This window comes from Bombina bombina, chromosome 1 (genome assembly GCF_027579735.1).
Source record: "Bombina bombina isolate aBomBom1 chromosome 1, aBomBom1.pri, whole genome shotgun sequence".
Taxonomy (NCBI): Eukaryota; Metazoa; Chordata; class Amphibia; order Anura; family Bombinatoridae; genus Bombina; species Bombina bombina.
In genome coordinates this window covers 1,175,820,569-1,175,848,288 of record NC_069499.1, presented here as the reverse complement: position 1 = coordinate 1,175,848,288, position 27,720 = coordinate 1,175,820,569, and the positions used below count along the sequence as shown (strand labels likewise).

The window sequence follows — 27,720 nt, the reverse complement described above, 5'->3', positions numbered from 1 at the left end:
TCTCTATGTAAAAAAGGAAGATATTTTACCTCACAATCTCCTCAGCTCAGCAGAGTAAGTTCTGTGTAAAAAGTTATACTCAGCTGCTCCCAGCTGCAGGTAAAAAAAAAGAAAAGAAATGAACAGCAGCCAATCAGCATCAGCAGTGCTGAGGTCATGAACTCTTTTACTGTGATCTCATGAGATTTGACTTAACTCTCATGAGATTTCATAGTAAGCTTCCTTTACCTGATTGGTGAAATAATATGAGAGTGCACAATGCTCATCCCTTCTGCTGTCCTAGGACAGACAAACTAAAATGCTGCTTAGAAATCCTTTACAATGGGAGGTGGCTACTGAGGAACTTTTGAGGTAAAATATCTTTCTTTTTTACATAGAGATGTTCAGGTGATATTTTCTAGACAGCTTTTTACAGCTATGCTGCATCACTTTCAAGTGTTTAAACATTTGGGTATTATGGCCCTTTAAGAATCGATATAATTAGGAAAACTTAAAAACAGCTGATATGTTGTGAAATCCTTTGTAGGATGACTTTTGGTGCAACTATTTGATTAGTGATTAATGGACAGTGCTATTTGTGTTCCAAACCCGGCAACATGTGTAATTCATAACTGTGCAGGAAACCCTAGCACAGGGCTGTGAAAATGGCTCAGCAGCAAACTTTCATGGTTCAGGTGGAGCATGCAATGTATTTAGTCCTCTTAGTATCCTTAGTTGAAAGCAACCTAGGTAGCCTCAAGAGCATCAATGCACCACTGGGCTAGTTGATTATTGGTGGCTACACACACACACACATGCATCTTGTCCTTAGCTCACCAGATTTGTTAACCCTTTTGATACCATAACCACCTGTTTTTTTCATAAGCATCTCATTAATGGGGATCGTCCTATCATTGATGTATAGTCAAGGGCGTAATGTGAGTGGTGATGACATTGCCACAAATATATGTGGTGACGTCACATAAAGGGCAGGACATGGAAATGACAGGCAGTAAAAGGATAGGTTGAGTTTGCTCAGCTCCCTTACTAGCCACAGACCTCCTCATTTGTAGAATCACCTAATCAAAGTTTAAATAAGTGAAAAGCAGGACACGTAGTTTTGCTGGGGAAGTTGTTTTTTTCCAATAACATAAAATCTATTTTTTCTATATAGGTCATGTCCCTCTCTTAAATACATATATACACTTTGTCTGTATAGTCAGATTGATCTCCTGGAAAAAAAAGTGCTTTTATTTCTGGTCTGGCACAAAGGATCATCTCTAGTTTATAACCCCCAAAAGTCTATATGGGCCAATCTTTCAAATTTAGCAACCTTAGCTGAGAATTTAGTAAGGAGATCACAGTAAGTCTTCTGACATGTCATGAAATAAATATAAATAAAATAAATATAAATATAATTATGGTATATTTTGAATCTGCTGGGCATGCTGAAAAAACAAAACAAAAAACAATCTAATCTGTGTGGGTTACTTACTGAAATATAACTTACTGTATTGTTTAAATGTAAGCAGCAAAAAAAGCTCAAAATCGGCTCAGCGCATGGGGTGTGCAGTTGCCTTTAACTATGGTGTTGATCATTGTTTCTCAACCGCGGTCCTCAAGTACCCCCAAAGGGGCAGGTTTTCATTATAGCTGAACCAGTGCACAGGTGAAGAGCAGGTTACTTTACCTGTGCACTTGTTCAGCTATAATGAAAACCTGGCCTGTTGGGGGTACTTGAGGGACGTGGTTGAGAAACACTGGGGTAGATTACAAACCTTTAGAAAATCTAATGATTTTTTTTTTTACATAATATAAAAAATTATTTGGGGATTTTTGTGGATAAATCAGTTGATATGTTTATCTAAATGCCCCCTCAATGTTTAACGTCTGTGCAAGGGTTAAACACCAAGTTATATATAAGCGATAGCACGGAAATAACACATTTTCTTTTCGTAAGTTTATGTACCTTTTATTGCTTTATAGAGTGTATCCCTCAGCAGATCATCTAGCAGTAATTACTCTACCACTGATCAAGTGATATGTTAACCTTATACCAATCCAGTAGATGGCAGAATGTAGGGCACAAACATTTTTGTTATTCACTTGGGAGTGGGGACAGAACGTTGATAGACAATTTGAGTATATTTAGAAATGATTTTAACACATTAGATATTGTTTTAAAACCTTTTAATCAAAATGAAGGCAAACAGCGTTGGCAAGAAAAGTTGATAACCACTATTTTTTAAAACATTCTCATACATTTCTTAGATTTTTGGGGGGTTTCTCTACCTGTCATACAAAATGCTGCAATATATAGTGCAACAGAGCATATTTAGTCCACATTAAAGGTAGCTACCGTATATTTGGTCAGCTACATGTTGGCAACTGAGGTGTTAATGACTCCATGCTGTGCCCCCAACAGGTCATTGGCCTTAGGACAGCACTACAGCTCGCTTGGCTCACAGCCAATCCTCTGCGGCTCTATCCCAGGACTGGTCCCGAAACAGCTGCGTTTCTGCCGAAATTACATTGAGATAATGCCGAGCGTGGCAGAAGGGGTAAAGCTTGGAATTCGTGAGTGTCAGCACCAGTTTAGGGGCCGGAGGTGGAACTGCACCACCATTCATGATAGCCTGGCCATCTTCGGACCTGTGCTGGAAAAAGGTACAAACCCTGATGTAGACCAGAGGACACTATAAAAACCTACTGCTAGAGGTGGCACGCACCGGTGATGTGCATGAAACACTAGTGTCTGCCTTCACTTATCTCAAACTCATAGTTTTATAGAGATATAACAAATCATTGTTATTTGTACGGCACTATCAGTGGTACAGAACAGCCCTCTCCTACTAGCTTCACCTTAAACATTACTGTGCAAAAATGGTTTATAAAACAAAAATAATATAACACAAAATAATTCTAATATACTTGTAAATGTGACAAAAACCTGGAGATATGATAAATAGATAGATAAATAGATAAAACATTTAGTTCTGAGTAAAAAAATGTGGCTTTTCTAATCCTCAGAACTAAAAACGCACACTGCAGAGTTCTCAAGGCTAACCTTGCTACATATATGTCACAAACTAACTTTAGCAGGTGCAAAACAATACACTTTAACAACTCCAAACAAGGCAAGTGGTGGGGGGACTTTGACTGTGGAAAAACAAAATGTGGCAAACAATATCTTAATTTCTTTTTTAAATGTTTACACTCAACAGATATGTCATTCTATAGCAAGACAACAGATAGGTCTTGTAATTGTACAAGCTTTTTAATGTCCCTTTAAAAAAGCATTATAGTGTTACCACAAGAGAATCATCAACCTCAGAACAAAGGAGGCTGCTAATTGGTGCAGATCTACATGCACCTGGCTTGTAATTATACAGGAATAGTGTGTTCAGTGACCCTAAATGTATCATAGGGCAAATGCAAAGAAAATCTATTTTGTTACTAATAAAAACAATTTGCTGTAAAATCCAATGAGATGGAACACATGAAAAGAAAACAAATGATTTAAACTAATATATAGCTAAGCGAGTGTTCCAAAAACCAGACTAAATATACACCGCTTCTTCTCAGGCTAACATTTGTCTTTGCAACTAATTTTGTTTCTGTCCCCTGCTATAGGAACATAAAACATTTTTTTTCTTTCATGATTCAGATAGAGCTTGCAATTTTAAATAACTTTCCAATTTACTTCTACTATAAAACTGTCTTTCTTTTCTTGGTATCCTTTGTTGAAAAGCAGGACGCGCTATATGGCAGCAGTTATGCAAGAATGTTATACATTACCAAGAGCACTAGATGGCAGCACTATTTCCTGTCATGTAGAGCTCCAGACACGTGCAAGCTACCTATCTAGATATACATTCAACAAAGAATAGAATGAGAACAAAGCAAATTTGATAATAGAAGTAATTTGGAAACTGTTTAAAAATTGTATGCACTGTCTAAATCATTGGGTTTCATGTCCTTTTAAGTAATCTTACAATGTGTTGTTAGATTAGTTTTGCTTCTAGCAAAAATCTGTTTCTGTACTGTACATGCCAAGCAAAATGCCAGCCGCTTCTCTGATAAGTCAGGGCTGGGGCTGCAAGTGTAATTACCATCCTAATTAAACAAAAAATCTCTCCATTAGTATTAATAAATGAATACCTACCTATTAATAATAATAAAATGTTAGCAAGAGGAAACGTTACTTCAGTTTAGCAAGCGTATTGACATAGAGTGAATGACCGCACATGTAAGTCAGTGCACTGATAATGGCACGTTTATTACATCTCAGTCTCTGTATCAATGCCAGGTTTAAAGGTACAGAAAAGTCTCCACAAAAAAGCAGTTGACAAGGTGAGTGCAAAAATGCTTGTAAAAAAACAGCCTTTTCAGTGTTTAAAAGAACTAAAGGATCAGTTGCCCACAAACATATCCTCCCGTTAATTATGGTCATATTAGCTCTGCATTGGATGGAAGGTGTATCATTTGGGGAATTGTAAGTCCTTTTAAAGGAACAGCAAATACCTTTTAATTACAACAATTAAAGTCGTCCCATAGATTACCCCATCAGCAGGGTCTGAATGTTATTAGAACAGATTAACACCTTGTTTGCTGCCGTTATATTTCAATGGTCAAACTCCACCCACAAATGTCCTTATTTGGAAGAGCCAATCTAGGCTTGAGTCAGAGGACAACAGGACTTGTCACTGACATTGTGCTAACGAAATCTCCATTGTTTGTCCGCAGCAGAAATAATTAGATAACAAACTGCAAATTAGGGTCAGATAAGTGGTAAGGTTAGGCTTGTGCTCTTTCAGTTTTGTAGACTGAAAAATCCACAATTTTAAGATTTACTTAGGAGAAGTGGCAAAACTAAAGAATGAAACCATATTCCAAAGTTCTTTTTTTTTCTATGCGTAATTAAACATTTTATATTACAATCTCAAATTGTCTACTGACCCTTAAGGTATCAGTTCCTGCTTAGACTACAGTGCACTAATGACAGTGACATATTAAGGGTATCATTTTCTGCTAAAACCAAAGGCAGCTAATGGCAGTGAGTAGTTTTATGGTTTAGGTATCAATAAATAAGTGTTCAAAGTAACTTTACTAACAAAACCGAGTGATTCAATAATTTGGAAATAAGAATATGAAAGGAAAGTAGTTAAAACAGGAAACAAGATTGTGAGTTCTGAGTCCGCAAAAATGGTGCAGGTTTACATTTAGCTCTCAAACAGACTGAATGAGTGAAATCAGCTTAGGGCAGAATGAATGGGGTTTAAGCCTCCTCCCCACTGCGAGGCTGAGAGCGGCTGGGACTCCAGCCGGGCTCTGGGATCATTCACACGCCCTTTCACTTCTCTCCCCCCGAGACACAGAGGGGACAGTGTGCCGCCTGTACTGTGAAGTGACAGGGAAATAGCAGACCGGTCACACTAGGTCCCAGGAACGTCCATCATTATGTCTCTAATACACTGTGACACCAACACAAAAAAGGGGATTCAGTGTCTCAGCAGGTAACTGGCTGGACTGAGGAGGGGGGTAGTGTGAGTTTAATAGGGGCTCATTTCTCCCCATCCCACTCACTCCTGATTGATATTCATCTCTCCCTCTCACATGATTCTACCCAGGAGCTTGCACTCTAATGAGATGTAATAACTGGTTATGCTATGGGGGGCAGTTTCCATGCTTTTTGAATATTATAGAGCTTGAATTAAACAGCAGTCTTAAAGAGTGAAAATTATGTTGGTCATAGACAGCTGGTATCTCTGCAACTTTTCTCCATTGGCCAGTAAATATTTATGTATGCACTTAAAGATGTCATGTCCTGGCAACATTTGGATGCTGTAGTATGTGACTGCTGGCAAATTTCTTGATGTAACGTCTGAGTCCTTGCATCACTTTCCAGGAGGTTCTATCTATATATTGTATCTGTCTGTCTCTATCTATCTATCTATCTATCTATCTATCTATCTATCTATCTATCTATCTATCTATCTGTCTCATGATTTCAAGAAGGCATTTGATAAGATTAAGGGTTCATTTTATTAAAGTCTGGCGGACATGATACGCTGTAGCGTATCATGTCTGCCAGACATCGCTGAATGCAGACATTCAGCATTGCACAAGCAGTTCTAGTGAACTGCTTGTGCAATACCGCCCCCTGTCGATTCCTGGCCAATCGGCCGCTAGCAGTGGGTGTCAATCAGCCTGATCGTATAGGATCAGGCGGATTGCTGTACGCAGCCTCAGAGGTGGTGTATGAGTCTATAGACCGCTGCTTCTTAACTCCTGTTTCTGGTGAGCCTGAAGGCCCCTAAGACTGTATGATAATGGACAGGGTAGAGTTTTTTGGTCTGTACCTGCTAACAAACAGTTCACTGAAATAACTAGTTGCCATATTAAAGTGTTAAAAGCATAGCTAACAGGGGACATTAATTAATTAGAATTGTATTTTTGCCTCAGAATGTAATTTTAATGGACAATGTGTTTTTTATTTATATTTTTATTAAAACTATTTAAATTATGTGTAAAGCAAATGTGAATTTTACATTTTATTCAAATATGTTTGGGTATTTAATTGCACCCAGATTTTTTTTTGCAAAGCCTCCTATTTGACTAGCACATCCTTCTATTTTAGCTATCAGACTCATCTTCTGATTTATAACCACAGTTATTCTAATCTGGTTATTTTTTCAACCCTTTCAATTAAACATCTCTGTATGTATGGCGCTGAAACATAAAGTGAGGCCATGGTACTATATTAGTACTACTATAACTGCCCAGTGTCATTTAAAACTCACAAAGCTTAAGTTCATTCTATTGAAATAAATATCAATTAGTTTACATTTACAGTATATATTAATAACATATAAAAATACTAAGTTTTGCCTCTGGATAATATCTGCATTTTCTGGATAATATAAGCAAGAAATTACTGATAAACACGTGCAGGTAATGTGCTTGGGATACTGACAGCAATAAGCATGAGATATATAGCAGTCGCACTGTAACTAGAACTAGTCACACTAGTCAAAAGTGTAAAAATATATTTGGCAATTAAATAATAATATTCCACTGGGGGCTTAAGAAGGGGAATTGATGTATAACTGGATAAACATAGTACATTAAAGGGACATAGTGTTGCCACTTGTTCTGGAATGACCTGGACAGATCTGGTTTCCAGTTTTGAAGCTGAGTCAGGCCCTGACATGCAAAGTCTTGGTTTGGTGGGAACCAGCCTCAGCCAAAAAGGTGACATTGTGCATTTGCAACATACTGCACATGCCTATGGTTATTTCTCTCTTGCGTATGTGTTTCTTTGTGTGGGAACGTGTCTGTGTGTTTTCATTTGTGAGAGAGTGTGTATCTTTGTGTTTGTCAGTGTCTTTCTGTGGGAGTGTGTGTGTGTTTGTGTGTGTGTATTTATGTGTGAGAGAGTGTGTGTCTTTATGTTTGTCAGTGTCTTTCTGTGGCAGTGTGTCTGTGTGTGTCTTTATGTGTGTCTGTGTTTGTCAGTGCCTTTCTGTGTGTGTGAGTCTGTGTGTGTCTTTATGTGTGAGAGAGTGTGTGTATTTGTGTTTGTCAGTGTCTTTCTGTGGGAGTGTGTCTAAGTGTCTTTATGTGTGAGAGAGTGTGTGTATTTGTGTGAGTGTGTCTAAGTGTCTTTATGTGTGAGAGAGTGTGTGTCTTTGTGTTTGTGAGTGTCTTTCTGTGGGAGTGTGTGTGTGTATCTTTATGTGTGAGAGAGTGTCTTTCTGTGGGACTGTGTCTGTGTAAGGGTCTTTATGTGTGAGAGAGTGTGTGTAGTGTGTGTATTTATGTTTGTCAGTGCCTTTCTGTGTGTGTAAGTCTGTGTGTGTAAATGTCTTTATGTGTGAAACAAGTGTGTGTCTGTGTTTGTCAGTGTCTTTCTGTTGGAGTGTGTCTAAGTGTCTTTATGTGTGAGAGAGTGTGTGTGTCTAAGTGTTTATCAGTGTCTTTCTGTGGGAGTGTGTCTGAAAGTGTCTTTATGTGTGAGAGAGTGTTTGTCTTGCTGTTTGTCAGTGTCTTTCTGTGGGACTGTGTCGGTGTGTGTAAGTGTCTTTATGTGTGAGATGAGAGTGTGTGTAAGTGTCTTTATGTGTGAGACAAGAGTGCGTCTTTGTGTTTGCCAATGTCTTTCTGTGGGAGTGTGTCTAAGTGTCTTTATGTGTGAGAGAGTGTGTGTCTTTGTGTTTGTCAGTGCCTTTCTATGTGTTTGAGTCTGTGTGTGAAAGAGTGAGTGTGAGTGTATTTGCGTGTGAGAGTGTATGTGAGAATGTGTGTGTGAGTGTATGTGAGAAAGAGTGTGTCTTTGTGTTTGTCATTGCCTTCCTGTGTGTGTGAGTCTGTGTGAAAGAATGAGTGTGAGTGTATTTGCGTGTGAGAGTGTATGTGAGAATGTGTGTGTGTGTGTGTGTGAGGATACATGAGAGAGTGTGTGTGAGATAGAGAGGGTATGAGTGTGAATATCCATGTGCTTGTTTGTGTATATGTGCTAATTCTTTGCTGTGCTGGCGCAAGAGTGTTCGGGTTTAGCCTGAACTAAAGGTGACAACCCTAAAGGGACATGAAAGTCAATATGAAGCCTTCATGTTTCAGACAGTGCATGCAATTGTAAAATACTTTTCAATTTAATTATACTATCAAATTTACATCATTCCCTTGGTCCTTTATTGAAAAGCATAAGTAAGTAAGCTCAGAAGCAGCAAAGAACTACTGGGAGCTAGCTACTGATTGGTGGCTACACACTAGTGTCTTTTATCATTGGCTCACCAAATGAGTTCAGCTAGGTACTGTATTGCTGCTCTAAAGCTAACTTTAAAGGGATATGAAACACAAAATGTTTATTTCATGATTCAGATAGTTCATTCCATTTTTAAACAATTTTCCAATGTACTTATATTATCTAATTTGCTTCATTCTCCTGACATCCTTTGTTGGAGGAGCAGTAATGCACTAGTGGGAGCTAGCTGAAAACCAATGACAAGAGGGATATATGTGCAGCTACCAATCAGCTTCTTCTGAGCCTACTTATGTATACTTTTCAGCAAAGGATACAAAGAGAAACAACAAATTAAATAATCTAAATAAATTGGAAAGTTATTTAAAATTGCCTGCTCTGCCTGAATCATGAAAGACAAACAATGTGTTTAAAAGTGGAGTGCTAACAGTTATGCGCAAGTGAAAAGCGGTTTATCACAGTTGTTTGTGCGTCGGGTTTTTCACTCATATTACAAGTTGAAAATAAACATGATCGCTTGAGCGCAATTGAAGTTAACGCTCGTCTGGATAGTGTGACCTTGGAGCTCCGGTTAACTGTTTCACTAAACAAAAAAGTTGCAAAAAAACCATCAAAAATACATTACAAAATACAGTTACACTCATAATAACACTGTCTAATAAAACATATTTTAAACAATATTGCATAAAAACGTTATAAGGGCTGAAAGATATAAGGTCTCAGGTGTTTGAGAAAAAAAAGCTACAAAGGGCTTGAACATAGAGATACATACATAAACATGTCTAAATATGTATATGTATACCTATAAACATATATACAGTATCTCACAAAAGTGAGTACACCCCTCACATTTTTGTAAATATTTTATTATATCTTTTCATGTGACAACACTGAAGAAATTACACTTTGCTACAATGTAAAGTAGTGAGTGTACAGCCTGTATAACAGTGTAAATTTGCTGTCCCCTCAAAATAACAACACACAGCCATTAATGTTTAAACTGTTGGCAACAAAAGTGAGTACACCCCTAAGTGGAAATGTCCAAATTGGGCTCAATTAGCCATTTTCCCTCCCCGTTGTCATATGACTCGTTAGTGTTACAAGGTCTCAGGTGTGAATGGAGAGCAGGTGTGTTAAATTTGGTGTTATTACTCTCACACTCTCATACTGGTCACTGGAAGTTCAAAATGGCACCTCATGGCAAAGAACTCTCTGAGGATCTGAAAAAAAGAATTGTTGCTCTACATAAAGATGGCCTAGGCTATAAGAAGATTGCCAAGACCCTGAAACTGAGCTGCAGAACGGTGGGCAAGACCATACAGCAGTTTCACAGGACAGGTTCCACTCAGAACAGGCCTCGCCATGGTCGACCAAAGAAGTTGAGTGCACATACTTTGCGACATATCCAGAGGTTTTCTTTGGGAAATAGACATATAAGTGCTGCCAGCATTGCTGCAGAGGTTGAAGGGGTGGGGGGGGTCAGCCTGTCAGTGCTCAGACCATACACTGCACTCTGCATCAAATTGGTCTGCATGACTGTCGTCCTAGAAGGAAGCCTCTTCTAAAGATGATGCACAAGAACGCCTGCAAACAGTTTGCTGAAGACAAGCAAACTAAGGACATGGATTACTGGAACCATGTCCTGTGCTCTGATGAGATCAAGATAAACTTATTTGGTTCAGATGGTGTCAAGCGTGTTTGGCGGCAACCAGGTGAGGAGTACAAAGACAAGTGTGTCTTGCCTACCGTCAAGCATGGTGGTGGGAGTCTCATGGTCTGGGCCTGCATGAGTGCTGCTGGCACTGGGAAGCTACAGTTTATTGAGGGAACCATGAATGCCAACATGTACTGTGACATACTGAAGCAAAGAATGATCTCCTCCCTTCGGAGACTGGGCCGCAGGGCAGCATTCCAACATGATAACGCCCCAAACACACCTCCAAGATGACCACTGCCTTGCTAAAGAAGCTGAGGGTAAGCATGTCAGGCCAAGCATGTCTCCAGACCTAAACCCTATGGAGCATCTGTGGGGCATCCTCAAATGGAAGGTGTGGGAGCGCAAGGTCTCTAACATCCACTAGCTCTGTGATGTCGTCATGAAGGAGTGGAAGAGGACTCCAGTGGCAACCTGTGAAGCTCTGGTGAACTCCATGCCCAAGAGGGTTAAGGCAGTGCTGGAAAATAATGGTGGCCACATAAAATATTGACACTTTGGGCCCAATTTGGACATTTCCACTTAGGGATGTGTTGAGTTATTTTGAGGGGACAGCAAATTTACACTGTTATACAGGCTGTACACTCACTACTTTACATTGTAGCAAAGTGTAATTTCTTCAGTGTTGTCACATGAAAAGATATAATAAAATATTTACAAAACTGTGAGGTGTGTACTCACTTTTGTTAGATACTCTATATATATATATATATATATATATATATATATATATATATATATATATATGTGTGTGTGTGTGCATATGTATTTATATTATGTGTATATATCTAGTTACATACATATATACACATATAAACCCATAAATACATATGTACACACATAAAACATATATATTGGTGCAATGGAGCCCTTTGCAGTTAAGCAGTTAAAATATTCATTTTTAATAAAGTGTTATACTGTGTATTTACTGTTAATATTTCACATTTCAATGTTCTAAACATAGCAGAATATGTTCTATGTATTTATAAATAGATATTTATATATATCTATTTATAATCATTTAATACTCGACTCTACTTCTAGTGGAGTTAACGCTCGAGCTGGAGCATTAAATTTCGCTCCACTTGTAATCTGGCCCTTAGTTGCTCCTATTATTGTGTTAATGTTACTGGTTGTTTCTTAAAAAAAATTAAATTCAGAATGTAATTCCGCATAAAAAGCTGAATTAGGCATAATAAAAAATACACATTCATTATTTATTTTTCCTGCTCTTCCTGTAATTTAAATTTGAAAATTTTAGTTTTTCCTCTGCCCCACAGAGCCTGGAAAGCATTGAGAATCCTAATGCTCCTACATACTACATAGAGGCGGCTTATTCATTTCTGTTAATAATTAGTCACAACTGAGTTGAGGTTAACAACTCTCAAGATTCTTTTTTTCAAGGGGTGTTTCCTTGTATTTCAAAATAATGCAAACTGTGTTAACAAAATAACAATTTTAAATTCTTTAAAACCTTCATTTTGCATTGATTTACTTGTGTATCCCCAGCTGTCCACTGGGAATCTAAACTTGCCATGTCTATTCAGGTATTTTTCTAGGTGTGTAGCTAGGGATGTATTTACAAATGTAAGAATGCGTTTGTCATTGGGTGAATATCCTTGTTATGCAACTGGGTATTATTGTCTGCAGAGTTAGCTGTGTGTGTTGAGTATTGCTAAGTAATTGTATACAACACATTTCCATTTGTTTTTATTGCATTTGTGTTTCAATGTGTTCATAAACCTCTAGAGTTTTGACTTTATGTAGGACTCACTGGGTTTATTACTGCGTTTACCAATGCTGTCATTTCTCCCTCCAGCTACACGGGAGTCAGCCTTTGTCCATGCCATTGCCTCCGCTGGTGTAGCATTTGTAGTGACTCGTTCTTGTGCTGAGGGCAGCTCCACCATCTGTGGCTGTGATTCCCATCACAAAGGCTCTCCGGGAGATGGATGGAAATGGGGAGGCTGCAGTGAGGATGCAGACTTTGGGGTGCTGGTGTCACGTGAATTTGCAGATGCCAGAGAAAATCGACCAGATGCCAGATCTGCTATGAACCGACATAACAATGAAGCTGGAAGAGGGGTGAGACACAAGACTATACTAATGCATGACAAACTACATAGCACTCTTATACTATTACCCCTACAATGCAAACAATATCATTAAATTGCTCACATATAGGGCTAGATTTCAAGAGGAGCACTAATTTATTGAGTGCCCGCAAACAGACAAATAAATAACCAACCATTAGAAGTTTCTGGTTATTGCTACTGTGAGTTTGTGGTTATTTTTTTAAATGTGCCCCAATTGCCCCCAAAATAAAGTGTGAGGTCCCTTTTTAAAAAAAATTGAATTTTTTGTTTTTTAATAAAATAACTGCACTAAGCAGTTTTTGGGGGCTAAAGTTGGCTTGTGTGGGGTGTTAGAAAAAAAACGTCACCAATCGCTGCGCAACTTACCCCCTTCCCTGTGCTAGTTCTCATGCCGTGTCTGATGGCATGAGAACGAGGCTCCCATTGGAGCCTATGGAAGCGCGCGCTCTCGTGAACACAAAACTTTCAAGCATTTGCGTGCGCTGGTATTACTAAGTTGAGCACAAATATCGATTTCGCTGAATCAATATTTTGTGCTCAACTTGTAATCTGGCCCATAATGAACAACTAAACCCACATCTATACACAACAAAGTATATACAGTACATTACTAAGGTCCGTTGCTAAACCAATTAATTCCAAAGACAAAGAACAGAAGTGTCTCATTACTCAAACATCACAAACGGTAGAGCGTAGAGATCTGTAGGGCATATAGCTAAAGCCAAGATTTTAGCTGATTCATGTCACCTACCATTAAACCTAATAGGGCAGTGAAACTGTTTAGAAAAGGAATTTGTTTCTCTGAGCTGATTACCTTATTATGAGCAAATTCAATTGAAGTCTATCCATAACTATAAATATAGAAATTCATCAGATGTAGCTTCATATTGGTATTGGAGGTCCTTAAAAGAAAGGAATGAAACAGTACTTTCTGGGAGCTGGTAAAATATTATATTATTACCCACCACTGCTTTACTTTTAATTCAATATGTTATCCAAATTCATACCACTATCTAGCAATTGAATTATTAATCATGACAGTATTGCAGTTGGCATCTGTAGCACCAACTATGGCCTAGTTTCCATTGAGGTGGTAAAGCTTGGAAACTGGTGGTAACATAAAAAATCTCCATAGACTTTAATGGAGATAGATTTTTTTTCCATAATTAATCGATGGAGACTAGGCCTATGTCTGGTGTTCACTGCCCCTGTTCTGTGCATAACACTTATCTGTTCTTCTTACCCATTAGATGTTATTTATTTGAAGCTATTCCACAGCTTTTAAGTCCCAGTTCTAATGTAACCTGTTACATCATGGAACAATGTAAAATAACAAGGGTACAAGGTAAGTGGAGTAAAGTTTATGGGAAAGTGTGCACGTAGCAGAGGACTGACTGTCCTGCTCTCGCATATAAGCAGCTGAAAGCACTCCTAGAGGAGAAAACTGACATGATCCAACGGAGAACATCATACAACAGAGGACTGTAAACATACCTTCTTGGTGGACCAGGCTCAGACTAGCGTTGATTTAAAGGCTTGTACTAAGCAGATGGATGGCCTCAAATTAAAGGGACATTCTAGTCAAAATTAAACTTTCAGAATTTAGAAAGGGCATGTAATTTTAAACATCTTTCCAATTTATTTTTATCATCAATTTTGCTTTGTTCTTGTGGTATTCTTAGTTAGAAGCTAAATGTAGGTAGGCTCAATTTCTAAGCCCTTGAAGGCCACCACTTATCTAAATGCATTTGACAGTTTTTCACAGCTATAGGGTGTTAGTTCATATGTACCATATAGATTACATTGTGCTCACGCCCGTGGAGTTACTTATTAGAGGGCACTTATTGGCTAAAATGCAAGTTTGTCAAAAGAACTGAAATAAGGAGGCAGTCAGCAGAGGCTTAGATACAACGTAATCACAGAGGTAAAAAAATATATTAATATAACAGTGTTGGTTATGCAAAACTGGGGAATGGGTAATAAAGGGATTATCTATCTTTTTAAACAATATAAATTCTGGAGTAGACTATACCTTTAAAGGTCAACCATAGAATTGTTATTGTTTTAAAAGATAGATAATCCCTTTATTACTCATTCCCCAGTTTTGCATAACCAACACAGTTATATTAATGTACTTTTTACCTTTGTGATTACCTTGTATCTAGGAACCTTCTTCCAGCCCCCTGATCACATGACTGTGACTGTTTATTATCTATTGTCTTAAATTTAGCATTGTATTGTGCTAGATCTTAACCCCTTAATGACCGCAGCACTTTTCCATTTTCTGTTCGTTTGGGACCAAGGCTATTTTTACATTTTTGCGGTGTTTGTGTTTAGCTGTAATTTTCCTCTTACTCATTTACTGTACCCACACATATTATATACCGTTTTTCTCGCCATTAAATGGACTTTCAAAAGATACCATTATTTTCATCATATCTTATAATTTACTATAAAAAAATTATAAAATATGAGGAAAAATTGAAAAAAAAAACACTTTTTTTAACTTTGACCCCCAAAATCTGTTACATATCTACAACCACCAAAAAACACCTATGCTAAATAGTTTCTAAATTTTGTCCTGAGTTTAGAAATACCCAATGTTTACATCTTCTTTGCTTTTTTTGTAAGTTATAGGGCCATAAATACAAGTAGCACTTTGCTATTTGCAAACCACTTTTTTTTCAAAATTAGCGCTAGTTACATTGGAACACTGATATCTTTCAGGAATCCCTGAATATCCATTGACATGTATATATTTTTTTTTAGTAGACAACCCAAAGTATTGATCTAGGCCAATTTTGGTATATTTCATGCCACCATTTCACCGCCAAATGCGATCAAATAAAAAAAATCGTTCACTTTTTCACAATTTTTTTCACAAACTTTAGGTTTCTCACTGAAATTATTTACAAATAGTTTGTGCAATTATGGCACAAATGGTTGTAAATTCTTCTCTGTGATCCCCTTTGTTCAGAAATAGCAGACTTATATGGCTTTGGTGTTGCTTTTTGGTAATTAGAATGCCACTAAATGCCACTGCGCACCACACGTGTATTATGCCCAGCAGTGAAGGGGTTAATTAGGGAGCATGTAGGGAGCTTGTAGGGTTAATTTTAGCTTTAGTGTAGTGTAGTAGACAACCCCAAGTATTGATCTAGGCCCATTTTGGTATATTTCATGCCACCATTTCACCGCCAAATGCGATCAAATTAAAAAAAAACGTAAAATATTTCACAATTTTAGGTTTCTCACTGAAATCATTTACAAACAGCTTGTGCAGTTATGGCACAAATGGTTGTAAATGCTTCTCTGGGATCCCCTTTGTTCAGAAATAGCAGACATATATGGCTTTGGCGTTGCTTTTTGGTATTTAGAAGGCCGCTAAATGCCACTGCGCATCACACGTGTATTATGGCTAGCAGTGAAGGGGTTAATTAGGTAGCTTGTAGGGAGCTTGCAGGGTTAATATTAGATTTAGTGTAGAGCTCAGCCTCCCACCTAAAACATCAGACCCCCTGATCCCTCCCAAACAGCTCTCTTCCCTCCCCCACCCCACAATTGTCCCCGCCATCTTAAGTACTGGCAGAAAGTCTGCCAGTACTAAAATAAAAGCTATATATATATTTTTTTAATGATTTTTTTAAGCATATTTACATATGCTGCTGTGTACTATCCCCCCTTAGCCCCCAACCTCACTGATCCCCCCCCCAAACAGCTCTATCCCCTCCCACTCTAACTTAATGGGCGCCATCTTGGGTACTGGCAGCTGTCTGCCAGTACCCAGTTTAGAAGAAAAAAAATGGTTTGTTTTTTTAATTTTTTGAAATTTTCTGTAGTGTAGCTTCCCCACACACAAACCAACCCCCCCACCCCTCCACGATCATTTTTTGTGCTTTTGCACAAACATGATTAGCCAGGTTTTATTAAATACTTTTCCGTAGTGTAGCGGTTCCCACCCGCTCCCGCCCCGTGCACGCGCCCGCCCGCCACCCTCCGTGCACGCGCGCGCGCCCGTGCGCGCCCCTGGCGGTCACGCCCCCGATCCCGCCCCCCGTGACATCACGCGGCACACCGATGGCCGCCCACCCGCCTCCCAATTCGGCTCCCACCCACCAACGATACCGGCCATCGATGTCCGGTGCAGAGAGGGCCACAGAGTGGCTCTCTCTGCATCGGATGGCCATGTGAGGTTATTGCAGGATGCCTCCATATCGAGGCATCACTGCAATAACCGGAAAGCAGCTGGAAGCGAGCAGGATCGCTTCCAGCTGCTTTCCACACCGAGGACGTGCAGGGTACGTCCTCAGGCGTTAACTGCCTTTTTTTTGAGGACGTACCCTGCACGTCCTCGGTCATTAAGGGGTTAAATAACTTTCTGTGCCTGAACACAGTGTTATCTATATAGCCCACGTGTACTTTCTGTCTCTTTGTGTTGAAAAGAGATTTAAAAAGCATGTGATAAGAGGCAGCCCTCAAAGGCTTAGAAATTAGCATATGAGCCTACCTATGTTTAGTTTAAACTAAGAATACCAAGAGAAAAAAGCAAATTTGATGATAAAAGTAAATTGGAAAGTCAATTAAAATTAAAAGTCCTATCTGAATAATGAAAGTTTAATTTATACTTGACTGTCCCTTTAAGTTAGAGGACTGGGCTCTGACCAAAGTGGGCAGCCTGAATCAACCAAAGTGGAACAAGTCAATTTACTGAAAGGAACTGGTCTCATCAACAGGTGTAAACAAGCTAAAGGTTTAGAAAGTGTCCTTGTATCAAAGGCAAACAGAGTTCAATATTTATAAATAGGTGGAGCATCTACTTTTGTCCAGTTAGAAATGTTATCTTGAAAATAAGTGGAGAGTTTACTTACACAGAGAGAAACCACTTTAAAGGCAGGCAAGGAGATAGTTTCAGGGAAAGAATGGATGGTTTCCATTTTTCCCTTAATTAAAAATATTTTTTAGGAGCTGGTGGTTTCCTAGGAGTGGTAACAGAAGGAAAGCAAGTACACTATAAACAGGATGTGAAAGCTAAGAGAGGCCTGTAAATCAGGTGGAGAATGCATATGTAGCACAGTGGCTACATGTTAGATTACATTTTTCACAATCTCCATCTGGATTTGTTAAGAGGTGAGCTTCATCCCTTTGGGACATTACCTGGGAGGCACAAAAGATAGACTGTATTTCTGGAGTGTGAAAAGGAGAAGGAGCAACTGGGATTGCTGCATGCAAGCATTCTTCTGTTAAGCCTTGCTTTCTAAGCATACTTAATGACCCACAAAAGTCCACTAGGTGGATATAACAAGAAAGTACTTCCTCATTTGGAGTCCACATGCTATATATTTTCATGGCAGTGGTTAAAAGCTGAACAGGCACGAGAGGATGGATATATCAGGAACTGCAGGTTGGTCCAAACAACAGTGAAACATAGGTGTGATATAGGAAGATACAAAGGGCAGCACTCTAAATAAGCCTTAAATGGACATGAAACCAAAAACAGTACTTTCATGATTAAGATAACATGTAATTTTAAACAACTTTCTAATTTACTTCTATTATAAATGGTCTCCTTTCTCTTGGTATCCTTTGTTGAAAATCCGAAAAGTAAGCTCAGGAGCATGCCCATATCTGCAGCACTATATGGCAGCAGTTTTGCAAGAATTTTATAGATTTGCAAGAGCATTAGATGGCAGCACTTTTTCTTGCCATGTAGTGCTACAGACCTACCTAGGTATCTCTTCAACAAGGAATACCATGAGAATGGAGCAAATGTAATAATAGAAGTAAATTGGAATCTTTTTTTTAAATGTATGCTTTGTCTGAATCACACATTACATTTTTGGGGTTTCATGTCCCTTTAAGTAGTAGCATCTCTAACCAGATACACTGGGTTTTTTTCTGGGAACGTGCTTGCATAGCAAGGGGATTGGTTCTTAAGCTCCACCCATAACCATGCTCACTCTATTTGAAAGTGGAATCTAAACTGTCAGCTTCAAGTAACACTGTAATCCTAAAGGTCATCATTGGGAACAAACATTTTCATTTAAACATTACCAACTAAGGCTTAGTTTCTATTGAGGTGGTAACGTTTGGAAACTGGTGGTAATATAAAAAGTCTCCATTCATGGGCGTCCGCAGACAAAAAAGTGAAATATACCCAGACAATATATTGTATGTATATATATACATATATATATATATATAAAACACACAGAGAAAATCCAGCACTCGCTTGAAAGCTCTCAGCTATGATTAAAAGCAAAACTGGAAGAGTTAGTTACCGCATCTGGCCAAATGGGACAAGCCCAGGTACCACGTCAAGGTCTCTCCCAAAGGGTTCACAGACTTATGTAATCCTCCTAGACATATACAAAACACGGAAGGGGACTGCACTCTCAGACTGGACTGGGTTCTTATCCTATGACCCTGCAACATGCCCAGCCCTGGGTGCTCAATGGCATTCTCAGGAAGCTGTGCTGTCCCCAGAGTCCCAGGCAGTATATATATATATATATATATATATATATGTACAAATAGAACCTGCTCTAAAGGATGTATGGGTAATTAAGTAATGGGTCACCTGACTTACAAAAATATATGCAGGTGAACCAGTGCACGGAACTCATAAAAGAATTTATGTCCAAAATAAGAATGAAAGAAGATGAGTTAATCCAGCACTACTAATATATGGACCAAATCATGAATTGAAAAAGGTCTGTAAATGATCACAAAGCAACTGCTGCTTAAAGTCAAAGAAGGCAAATTTCATGATGCTTGAGAAAGCCCTATTCAATTTCATTACGGGTGAAACGCGCGTAGCGTGAAGGTGACGTTCCTGGAAAGGTAGAGGACATCAGCCACTTCTCACCTGGGAGGTGTGTGACCACTTCAATTGCATGCTAGATGGAGCAGCGTGTGTATCTGACTGGAGACAAGCGGAGACGGAGGGGCAGCTCGATACCGCCTAAGGAATACTAGCCTGGTCTGGTGAGCAAGAGGCGGGAAGCCTATGTTTGGGAGCTGTTGGCTTTCGAGTCTTTCAATACCCGGTCTCGTATGGTGTCTCCATATACAGGACGCTTTGCAGATTTGTTGAATATTGCCAGAGCTTGCTGCGTGCTGTCTAATGCATGTGCTCTATGCTTAACCCTATGATAACAAGTATACTCTAAGGATACGCTTGGCTGCATTTAATCAAATTTGAAGTTGTGCATGATCTATGTTATAACAAGCTGACTTTTATGCATGTGACTAACCATTGTCTATGCTACTTTATCACGCTTTGGAAATCATCTGCTTTTGACTAATACATAAGCTTGGCAGTAACATGGGATGTCTGTCATTTACTTACGGACTGTATATACATATTCATTTTTTGATCTATACAGCTGTCTTATAAGAAATGTGTGCTTATATTTCATATGCATTATCATGATGCTTCTTTAGGGCTATGCATTAATAGTTGTTAATGTGTATCAAGAATATTGTTGATACTTAGTTTTGCCGTTTATGTAATTCTGCTGTCAATATTGTATCCCTTTTATAGGAAGATTTATTTGATGTTGTACAACTAGTCAGCAGTACATATACGGCAATTCAGTTTTCTAATTTTGGTCACATATCCCCCGGGGGTTTCTAGGATTGCTTTATTTTGTCATTTGCTATATATGTGTGTTATATATTGCTCATAAAGGATTTTTTTGATTTAAATAAATTGCCTTCTTTGACTTTAAGCAGCAGTTGCTTTGTGATCATTTACAGACCTTTTTCAATTCATAATTTGGTCCATATATTAGCAGTGCTGGATTAACTCATCTTCTTTCATTCTTATTTTGGACATATATATATATAAATCAGGCGTTTAAAATTATCCCAAAATACTACTAGTCTTACTTTACGAGTGCTCTATACATTTTGAAGCCACTATATGCTAAACTTTAAAGTGATAGGAAAGTCATTATTAAACCTGCAAGATTCAGATAGAGTATGTAATTTTAAATAACTTTTAAATTAACTTCCATTTTCAAATGTGTTTCGTTCTCTTCGTATACGTTGTTGGAAAAAAAATATGCACATATCCTTAAGTGGAAGCTTGCTGCTGATTGGTGCCTGCACACACGTGTCTCTTGTGATTGGCTAACTAGATGTGTTCAGCTAGCTGCCAGTAGTGCAATGCTGTTTCTTCAGCAAATAATTACAATAGAATTAAGCAAATTTGATAATAGGGATAAATTGGAAAGTTGTTTAAAATTGTATGTTCTACCTAAATCATGAAATAAACTGTTTGTCCCTTTAACCTGTTTTCCTTTCACTTTATACTCAGCAGCATATGCACCAGGGTGCAAGTGATGCTTTAGAAAAACATCATGGAGAATAGGTTTGCACCCTAGTCCCATCAGAACCACCATACTGCCTGACACTTGTTGCCAACAGCCTGTTTTTATTTTAACTGCAAGTAGCATTTTTTCAGTCTAATGCTGAAAGCAATAATTCCTAGAATTGTGTTGTCTAAGGCGGTGGTTCTCACCAAAAGCAATACTTTGCTTGTTCATTGGTGTAAATCAGCATTGCCGAATACTGCTGCTTCTGATTGTGTAACTAGTATAAATATACAGATACAGAAAGGTTCAGGGAGAGAAAAAAACCCTACAAATTGTGTAGCTGTAACTGTGAAATGATCTGGCTTTCCCCAAAGCTTGCTGCTTATGTGCAGAAGTGTGAAGCAGTTTACAAGCCAAGTGCAGCACAAAAATACTATAAAAAGCAAACTGCTTCTAATCTAATCAGTGAAGCATGTTCCTTACACATACAGACCAGTATATATAGCGTGTCTTATTTATGCTTATACCCAGCAATATCTCAGAAATGTATTTATAAGTAAAGAGCAACATGCTCAGTGATTTTATCTAAGAACAGGGTTACACTATATAATAACAGGCCTACATATCATCCATTTGCTATGCAGTGTTCCCTCTACAGAGTTCAAAAAGAAATAACTGTACAATGCATGCTGGAAATTAGAGTCCAAAACTGCAGTAACACAATATAGTAGACTACACACTCCAGAATGCTTTTTAACTCCCAGAATACTTTGCTTCTTCCTCCAAAACTGAACTGATTAAAAGGCACTAAGGGCTAGATTTATCAAAGGCTAGGTGAACTCTGTATGTTCTTTGCCTGTAACTGCGCCCCAGCTCGCCTCCGGAGAGGCGCACATGTGCGCCTAAATTTATAAAAAAAATAGACGTAACTTTGCACAGGCGAGCTGGGCGTAGTAATGATAAATTGCGCCTGTCAGGAACAGCATTTACTCCCTATTTACTCCCTATAAATATTTGCGCCGCCATGTTTTGATTATTAAAAAAAAGTTTTTTAGGTAACTAATTAGCTAATATTTATATTACACAATGTTTCTGTGCTCTTTGTGCCATAAGTTGACACAAAAATGAATATATCAATATATCTATATATACATATAAAACTTTTAGTACCATATGCGCCTGTGAAAGCGCAAATTACTGGGAATAACAGTATCTTCTTTGCGCTGAACTTTTGAAAAATTGAAAGAGTAAAGCACTGCATCACAAGATGTAAAAGCATGTATTATAATGGTGTTCGACTGAGTCTGTATGGCGAAATATACAACACGCAATTACAGCCGGAATTATTGGCGCAAAGCAATGATGAATAAGCAACTGGGCATATTTGTAGGTTGGGCTGTTAAATTACGCCTATTACTAATGTATATTGGTGCACTCGGGAGCGTGCCCGTGCGCCTAGGCGAATGCAAGTGAAGTGCGAAGAAGTTTCTTTCAGATTTGCACAATTATAGTCGCAGAGTGCTTTGATAAATATGAGGATCCGTTTGTATGCGTTATTTTGGACGATATTAGAGGAGAATGGCTTTGATAAATCTAGCCCTTAATTTTCTTTTCCCCCTGCAGTTTTACTCCAGGTGGGAGGAATATCCAGGGGGGGGCAGATGCCCCCTCTTGCCCGCCCCCTTGTGTAAGCCCATGACTCCATTGACTAGATTAGAAATAAATGTTTTTACCACCAGTTTCCAAACTTTACCACCTCAATGGAAAGTAGGCCTAAGATTGCATTTTGATGTTCTAATCTTTAACTTTAGCCTAGTTGCACATGTTTATATCTAATTTATCTTTGCTGGATATGTACACAAGTATATAATCTTAATACAGTGTTTACCCACCTTAACATACTAGAGGCTAACAAAATGCTGCGTATGTGTATTTATATGTGGTATATTCAAATTTTTTGCTAATACACAAATGTATTATTATATATTTCAATCACATTAGTCAAAAAATAGATCCAAACAATTGTGCAGACACTGAACAGTAGCATTTCCCAAGTATGATTAAGCCAGTAAGATGTAACACATTTATACGCAACATAATCACACACATACAGAACATTTTTAACAGCAAGACATGACAAGTGTTGAGCCACAAAACAATGTATATACACACTGTATGCAGACACCAGGCTGTACTAATTGAAAGAATAAAGATCCCTATTTCTACACTTAGACCATTTTGGACCACATGCACCTCAAGTGTAAGTGCCACGGCCTGTCTGGGAGCTGTGAGGTGAAAACCTGCTGGTGGTCTCAGCCTGACTTTAGAGCTATTGGCGACTATCTGAAGGACAAGTACGACAGTGCCTCTGAGATGTCAGTAGAGAAACACAGAGAGTCGCGAGGCTGGGTGGAAACACTCAGGACCAAGTACTCACTCTTCAAGCCACCCACAGAGAGAGATCTTGTCTACTATGAGAACTCCCCCAACTTCTGTGAGCCAAATTCAGAGACCGGCTCTTTTGGTACACGAGGACGTACCTGCAATGTGACATCCCATGGAATTGATGGATGTGACCTTCTGTGTTGTGGAAGAGGTCACAATACTCGTACAGAGAAGCGAAAGGAGAAGTGTCACTGCACCTTTCATTGGTGCTGTTATGTGAGTTGCCAGGAATGTGTCCGAATCTATGATGTTCATACCTGCAAGTGAGCACAGGTAACATAGCTGAAATAATGAAATGCTAGTATCCTCACTGTATATACTGTATATATACACACATACTGTGAAAGACCACCACGTTACTCTTTTTGTCCCAGTACAGATCAATAAGTTACTCCACTGTTCGGAAGTTGTCTACTTGATCCAGTACAGATCTCTAAAGTACCTTACAAGTATTTCATTGGTCCTAGTATAGGTTACTGAGATATTCTATTGGTCCAATAATAGATAATGGAAACTCTATGTTTGTCCCAATTTAAATTCTTTGCTGTTGACAGTATGAATCAGTGAGATTGTCCACTAATTGCATTTAGGACCTTAGAGGTACGCTGATGTAAACCCCAGTACAAAAAATAGAGAGCTGGCCCTTTAATTACAACCCCAATATAAAACCCTGAGAGTCTTAATGAGTGTCAGTACGGATAATGAAATTCATATCTGTGCAGTGAAAGTGGATGCTATCACAGTTGAGTTTATGTATTATTACAGTAATTACAGTAGTAAAAGTGTATTAAGCTCAGGATAACTCATACTAATTGCTAGTATGTACATTGCATTTTATAGTAATAATATTTGTATTGAAAAAGGAGAACATTTTGAAAATGTAGATCATAAAGGGATTCAGACTATGAATGCATCACTGGGGCTGGTATGGACTCGTGAAATACTCTACTTTTCTCACTTTATAGCTATTAAATTTACTTTTACCATTACAATTTATTGATTCTTAGAGGTTCCATTATATATATATTAAACTAATCCTGAAAAAAGACATTATACATTTGGCACCGCTATACAAATAAATGATAATATTTACATTTCATTGATTTCAGTGCATGCTCATGAGAACCCACAACATATGCTTGATGTTTCCCATGGTATTAGTGCAAATCTCTAGTCATTTCCCTATCCTGGTAAAGATACTAATGTAGATTTTATTTACAGAAATAGTAATAATAGATAAATAGAAGAGGTAGAAAACACAGCAAATATATTAAAGAATGCTACATATAAGGCTATTCTGATATTTATTACACTTATATTTTATATATGAATATGGGTAATGTAGGTGGGCATTCTAGTTTTTAATTGTTATCAAAATGTATTCTTATATCTGAAGAAGTGCACTGATCCCAGTTGAATATTCAAAGTAATCCACTGGTTTCAGCTCAGATCATTCAGGTAGTACTAAACCTGAAGAATTGTAAGGGTTTCCACTACTAGTTTTAGTTAATACCTAGGTGCCTGATTTACACAGCTACAGATTTTTGGGGTATGTCATTGCTTCCTGGTCAAATTTGCTAGGTACTCTACTACATCAAATATAGACCAGTTGAAACTTAACCTTTCTAAGAATATTTTTCTGTGAGCACTACGTTTTCTTTATAATTCCTGTCAAATCAGTTTAACCATTTTATGACATAGTTACCAACATTTAAAAAAAAAATCCAGGGACACTTTGCAGCAGAGCAAATAGGTTACCTGAGTATTGACTGTTAAAATGCTCCTCCCACTCAGTTCTGCAATCAGAACACAACCATTTAATATAATAATTGTATAATTTATACTTATCCATATCTTATTATACAGATTACAGCACCAAGCTCTTACACCTAACAAATTCTGGGCATATGGTTATTGTAACAATGCAGCTTCAAAATTAGGCAGACAAATAATATGTGAACCAATTCAATAATAATAACAATATTCCATTATATATATTAATTATATTTAAATAATATTTTTCTCTCTCTCATCCCACTCTTTTACAACAAATCAGCACAGCTCCTTACCTAGTATGGAGGAGCTGTTTGTAAGTGGAGGGTTTTCTGATTTGTGGCAGTTTAAACATCGATCACTCATAGAAGGTTCAGCAAGGAGTATCTGCCTAGACCTGCTCTGAGTGATCAAGCAGAGTACTTGCTGCACGCACAGCCTTACCAGGGACATACAACAAAATCCAGGGACTGTCCCTGGAAATCAAGGACTGTTGGCAACTATGTTATGGTTCAATAAAAAAATGTAATTGCACCATTTTCAATGTCTGATGCAAAAGTCATCTAAAAATTGATTGTGTATAGCTTCACTCTGATGTAGCTTTGTCATCATTTTTTTATTTGCAGGCTTCCAAAAGGAAGACCATTTCCTTGGAGTTCCCTTTTCAATTAAATAAAAAGGTCCACTTGAAAAATCTAAATTTCTACAAAGAATAAGAATGTTTTCTGCTCGCAGAGAATCTAAGCAAAGCTCATCTAGAAGCCTTGAAGAAAGCAGCTTGAAGACTGAATATGTCAGCTAGGAGTTTGAAGGAAACTCAATGAAATAACATGCTTGTGATCCTTTGGAAGCATAGTAATTTTTTTTGGCAGTTTGTATATAATTTCATGAAAAGATTTCTCATCACATTTCAATTTTAAATCTGTGATTTATTCAGTTTGTAAGTGTTTGAATCTGATTGTAAGATTCCAAATTAAGATGTAAGGAAGAACTTTTTTAACATAACACCATAAAAATATAGTCCCATGATCAGTATCAGCAACATTCTGATATCATGTGACCATATGACTTTTTAGGTTGCTAAGGAGAAATACACGCTATTAACTTGTTCTTTTACATTGTCTATTGTTAAATAATACCACAATGTTGGTCGAGAAGATACGCACAAGCCAGCTAAAAGGTAGTTTTAAGGGTTGCCATTTGAAAATAGTGAAAAAAAATCAGTATGGAAAGATTTTTTTTAGGTTACTAAACCACATTAATCAATTATCTGTGAGAGTAAATATTTTTAAAGATTTAAATTGTTCTTATGAAAACTATTATGATCTAAACTATGCATGGCATTGCTATCAGTATTATCTTATTGATGAATGCAGTATATCATTTTGAGATATTATATGCAGTTTAAGCAGCGTTGGCAAGCATTGGGTGTTTGGATATTCTAATTAAGATGCCATCGCCCATAAAAAAACTAATCTCAGTTCTAAGTTAGAGGAGATTGTAGAGTTTATCTGGAAACACACTCCCGCTCTCCCGCACACAAACTCTCCCGCTCGAAACGTTAATTGCGATAGAAGTAATATTTTTGCGCTTGTCGGGTTTTGCTCGTATTATGAGTTCAAAGTAAACTGGTTTTGCTCTGAAGTTTGAATATCGAGTGCGTGTTCACATATTCCCCCATAGAATTGCCATTAAGAGCTAGATTACGAGTGGTGCACTATCTTTTGTGCACGAGCGATACCAGGTTTTTAAATTCCACTCGTATTAAGTTTACAGTAATTGCGAACACGAGAGCGCAATCGTGATTTACGCTAGAATTCAAAAATACATTAAAGGGACATAAGACCCCAAATTTGTATTTCATGACTCATATAGAACACCCAATTTTAAACAACTTTCCATTATACTTCTATTCTCAAATATTCTTCATTTTTTGTGTTATCCTTTGTTGAAAAGCATGAAGGTATATTTAAGAGTGTGCACGTGTCTGCAGCACTATATGGCAGCAGTTTTGCAACAATATTATACATTAGCAAGAGCACTAGATGGCAGGCCAGCAATATTTCCTGTCATGCAGCGCTCTATACATGTGCACGCTATCTATCTAGATATCTTTTCAACAAAGAATAACACAAGAACAATGCAAATTTGATAATAGACTTAATTTTAAAACTTTTTTTAAAACTCTATTCTCTATCTGAATCATGAAATATATATATATATTTTTTTTAAATTGCATAAAAAATCTATAAGGGCTCAAAGTTATGAGGTCTCAGGTGTAAGAAGAAAAAAAAGACATGCAAAGGGCCTTAACATAGCGATAAATACATATACCTGTCTAAATATGTATGTATGTGTACATATGTAATTATATGTGTATATATGTATTTACAGACATATATACATATATAAACACAAATACATAAAGTATGTATACATATACAGACATATATACATATATAAACACAAATACATACAGTATGTATACATATACAGACATATATACATATATAAACACATACATACAGTATGTATACATATACAGACATATATACATATATAAACACAAATACATACAGTATGTATACATATACAGACATATATACATATATAAACACAAATACATACAGT

General features: G+C 37.7%; 1 protein-coding gene across 1 annotated transcript in view; it reads left to right on the top strand.

Moving 5' to 3' along the window:
- Window positions 1-23,583, top strand: part of WNT3 (Wnt family member 3) — a 34,984-nt gene extending 11,401 nt beyond the window's left edge. Inside the window, exons 2-4 of the mRNA XM_053694301.1 lie at window positions 2,405-2,646; window positions 12,277-12,542; window positions 23,104-23,583. Coding sequence (XP_053550276.1) covers window positions 2,405-2,646; window positions 12,277-12,542; window positions 23,104-23,583 — 988 coding nt within the window. The remainder of the gene's footprint in view (window positions 1-2,404; window positions 2,647-12,276; window positions 12,543-23,103) is intronic.
- Window positions 23,584-27,720: the final 4,137 nt, after the last annotated feature.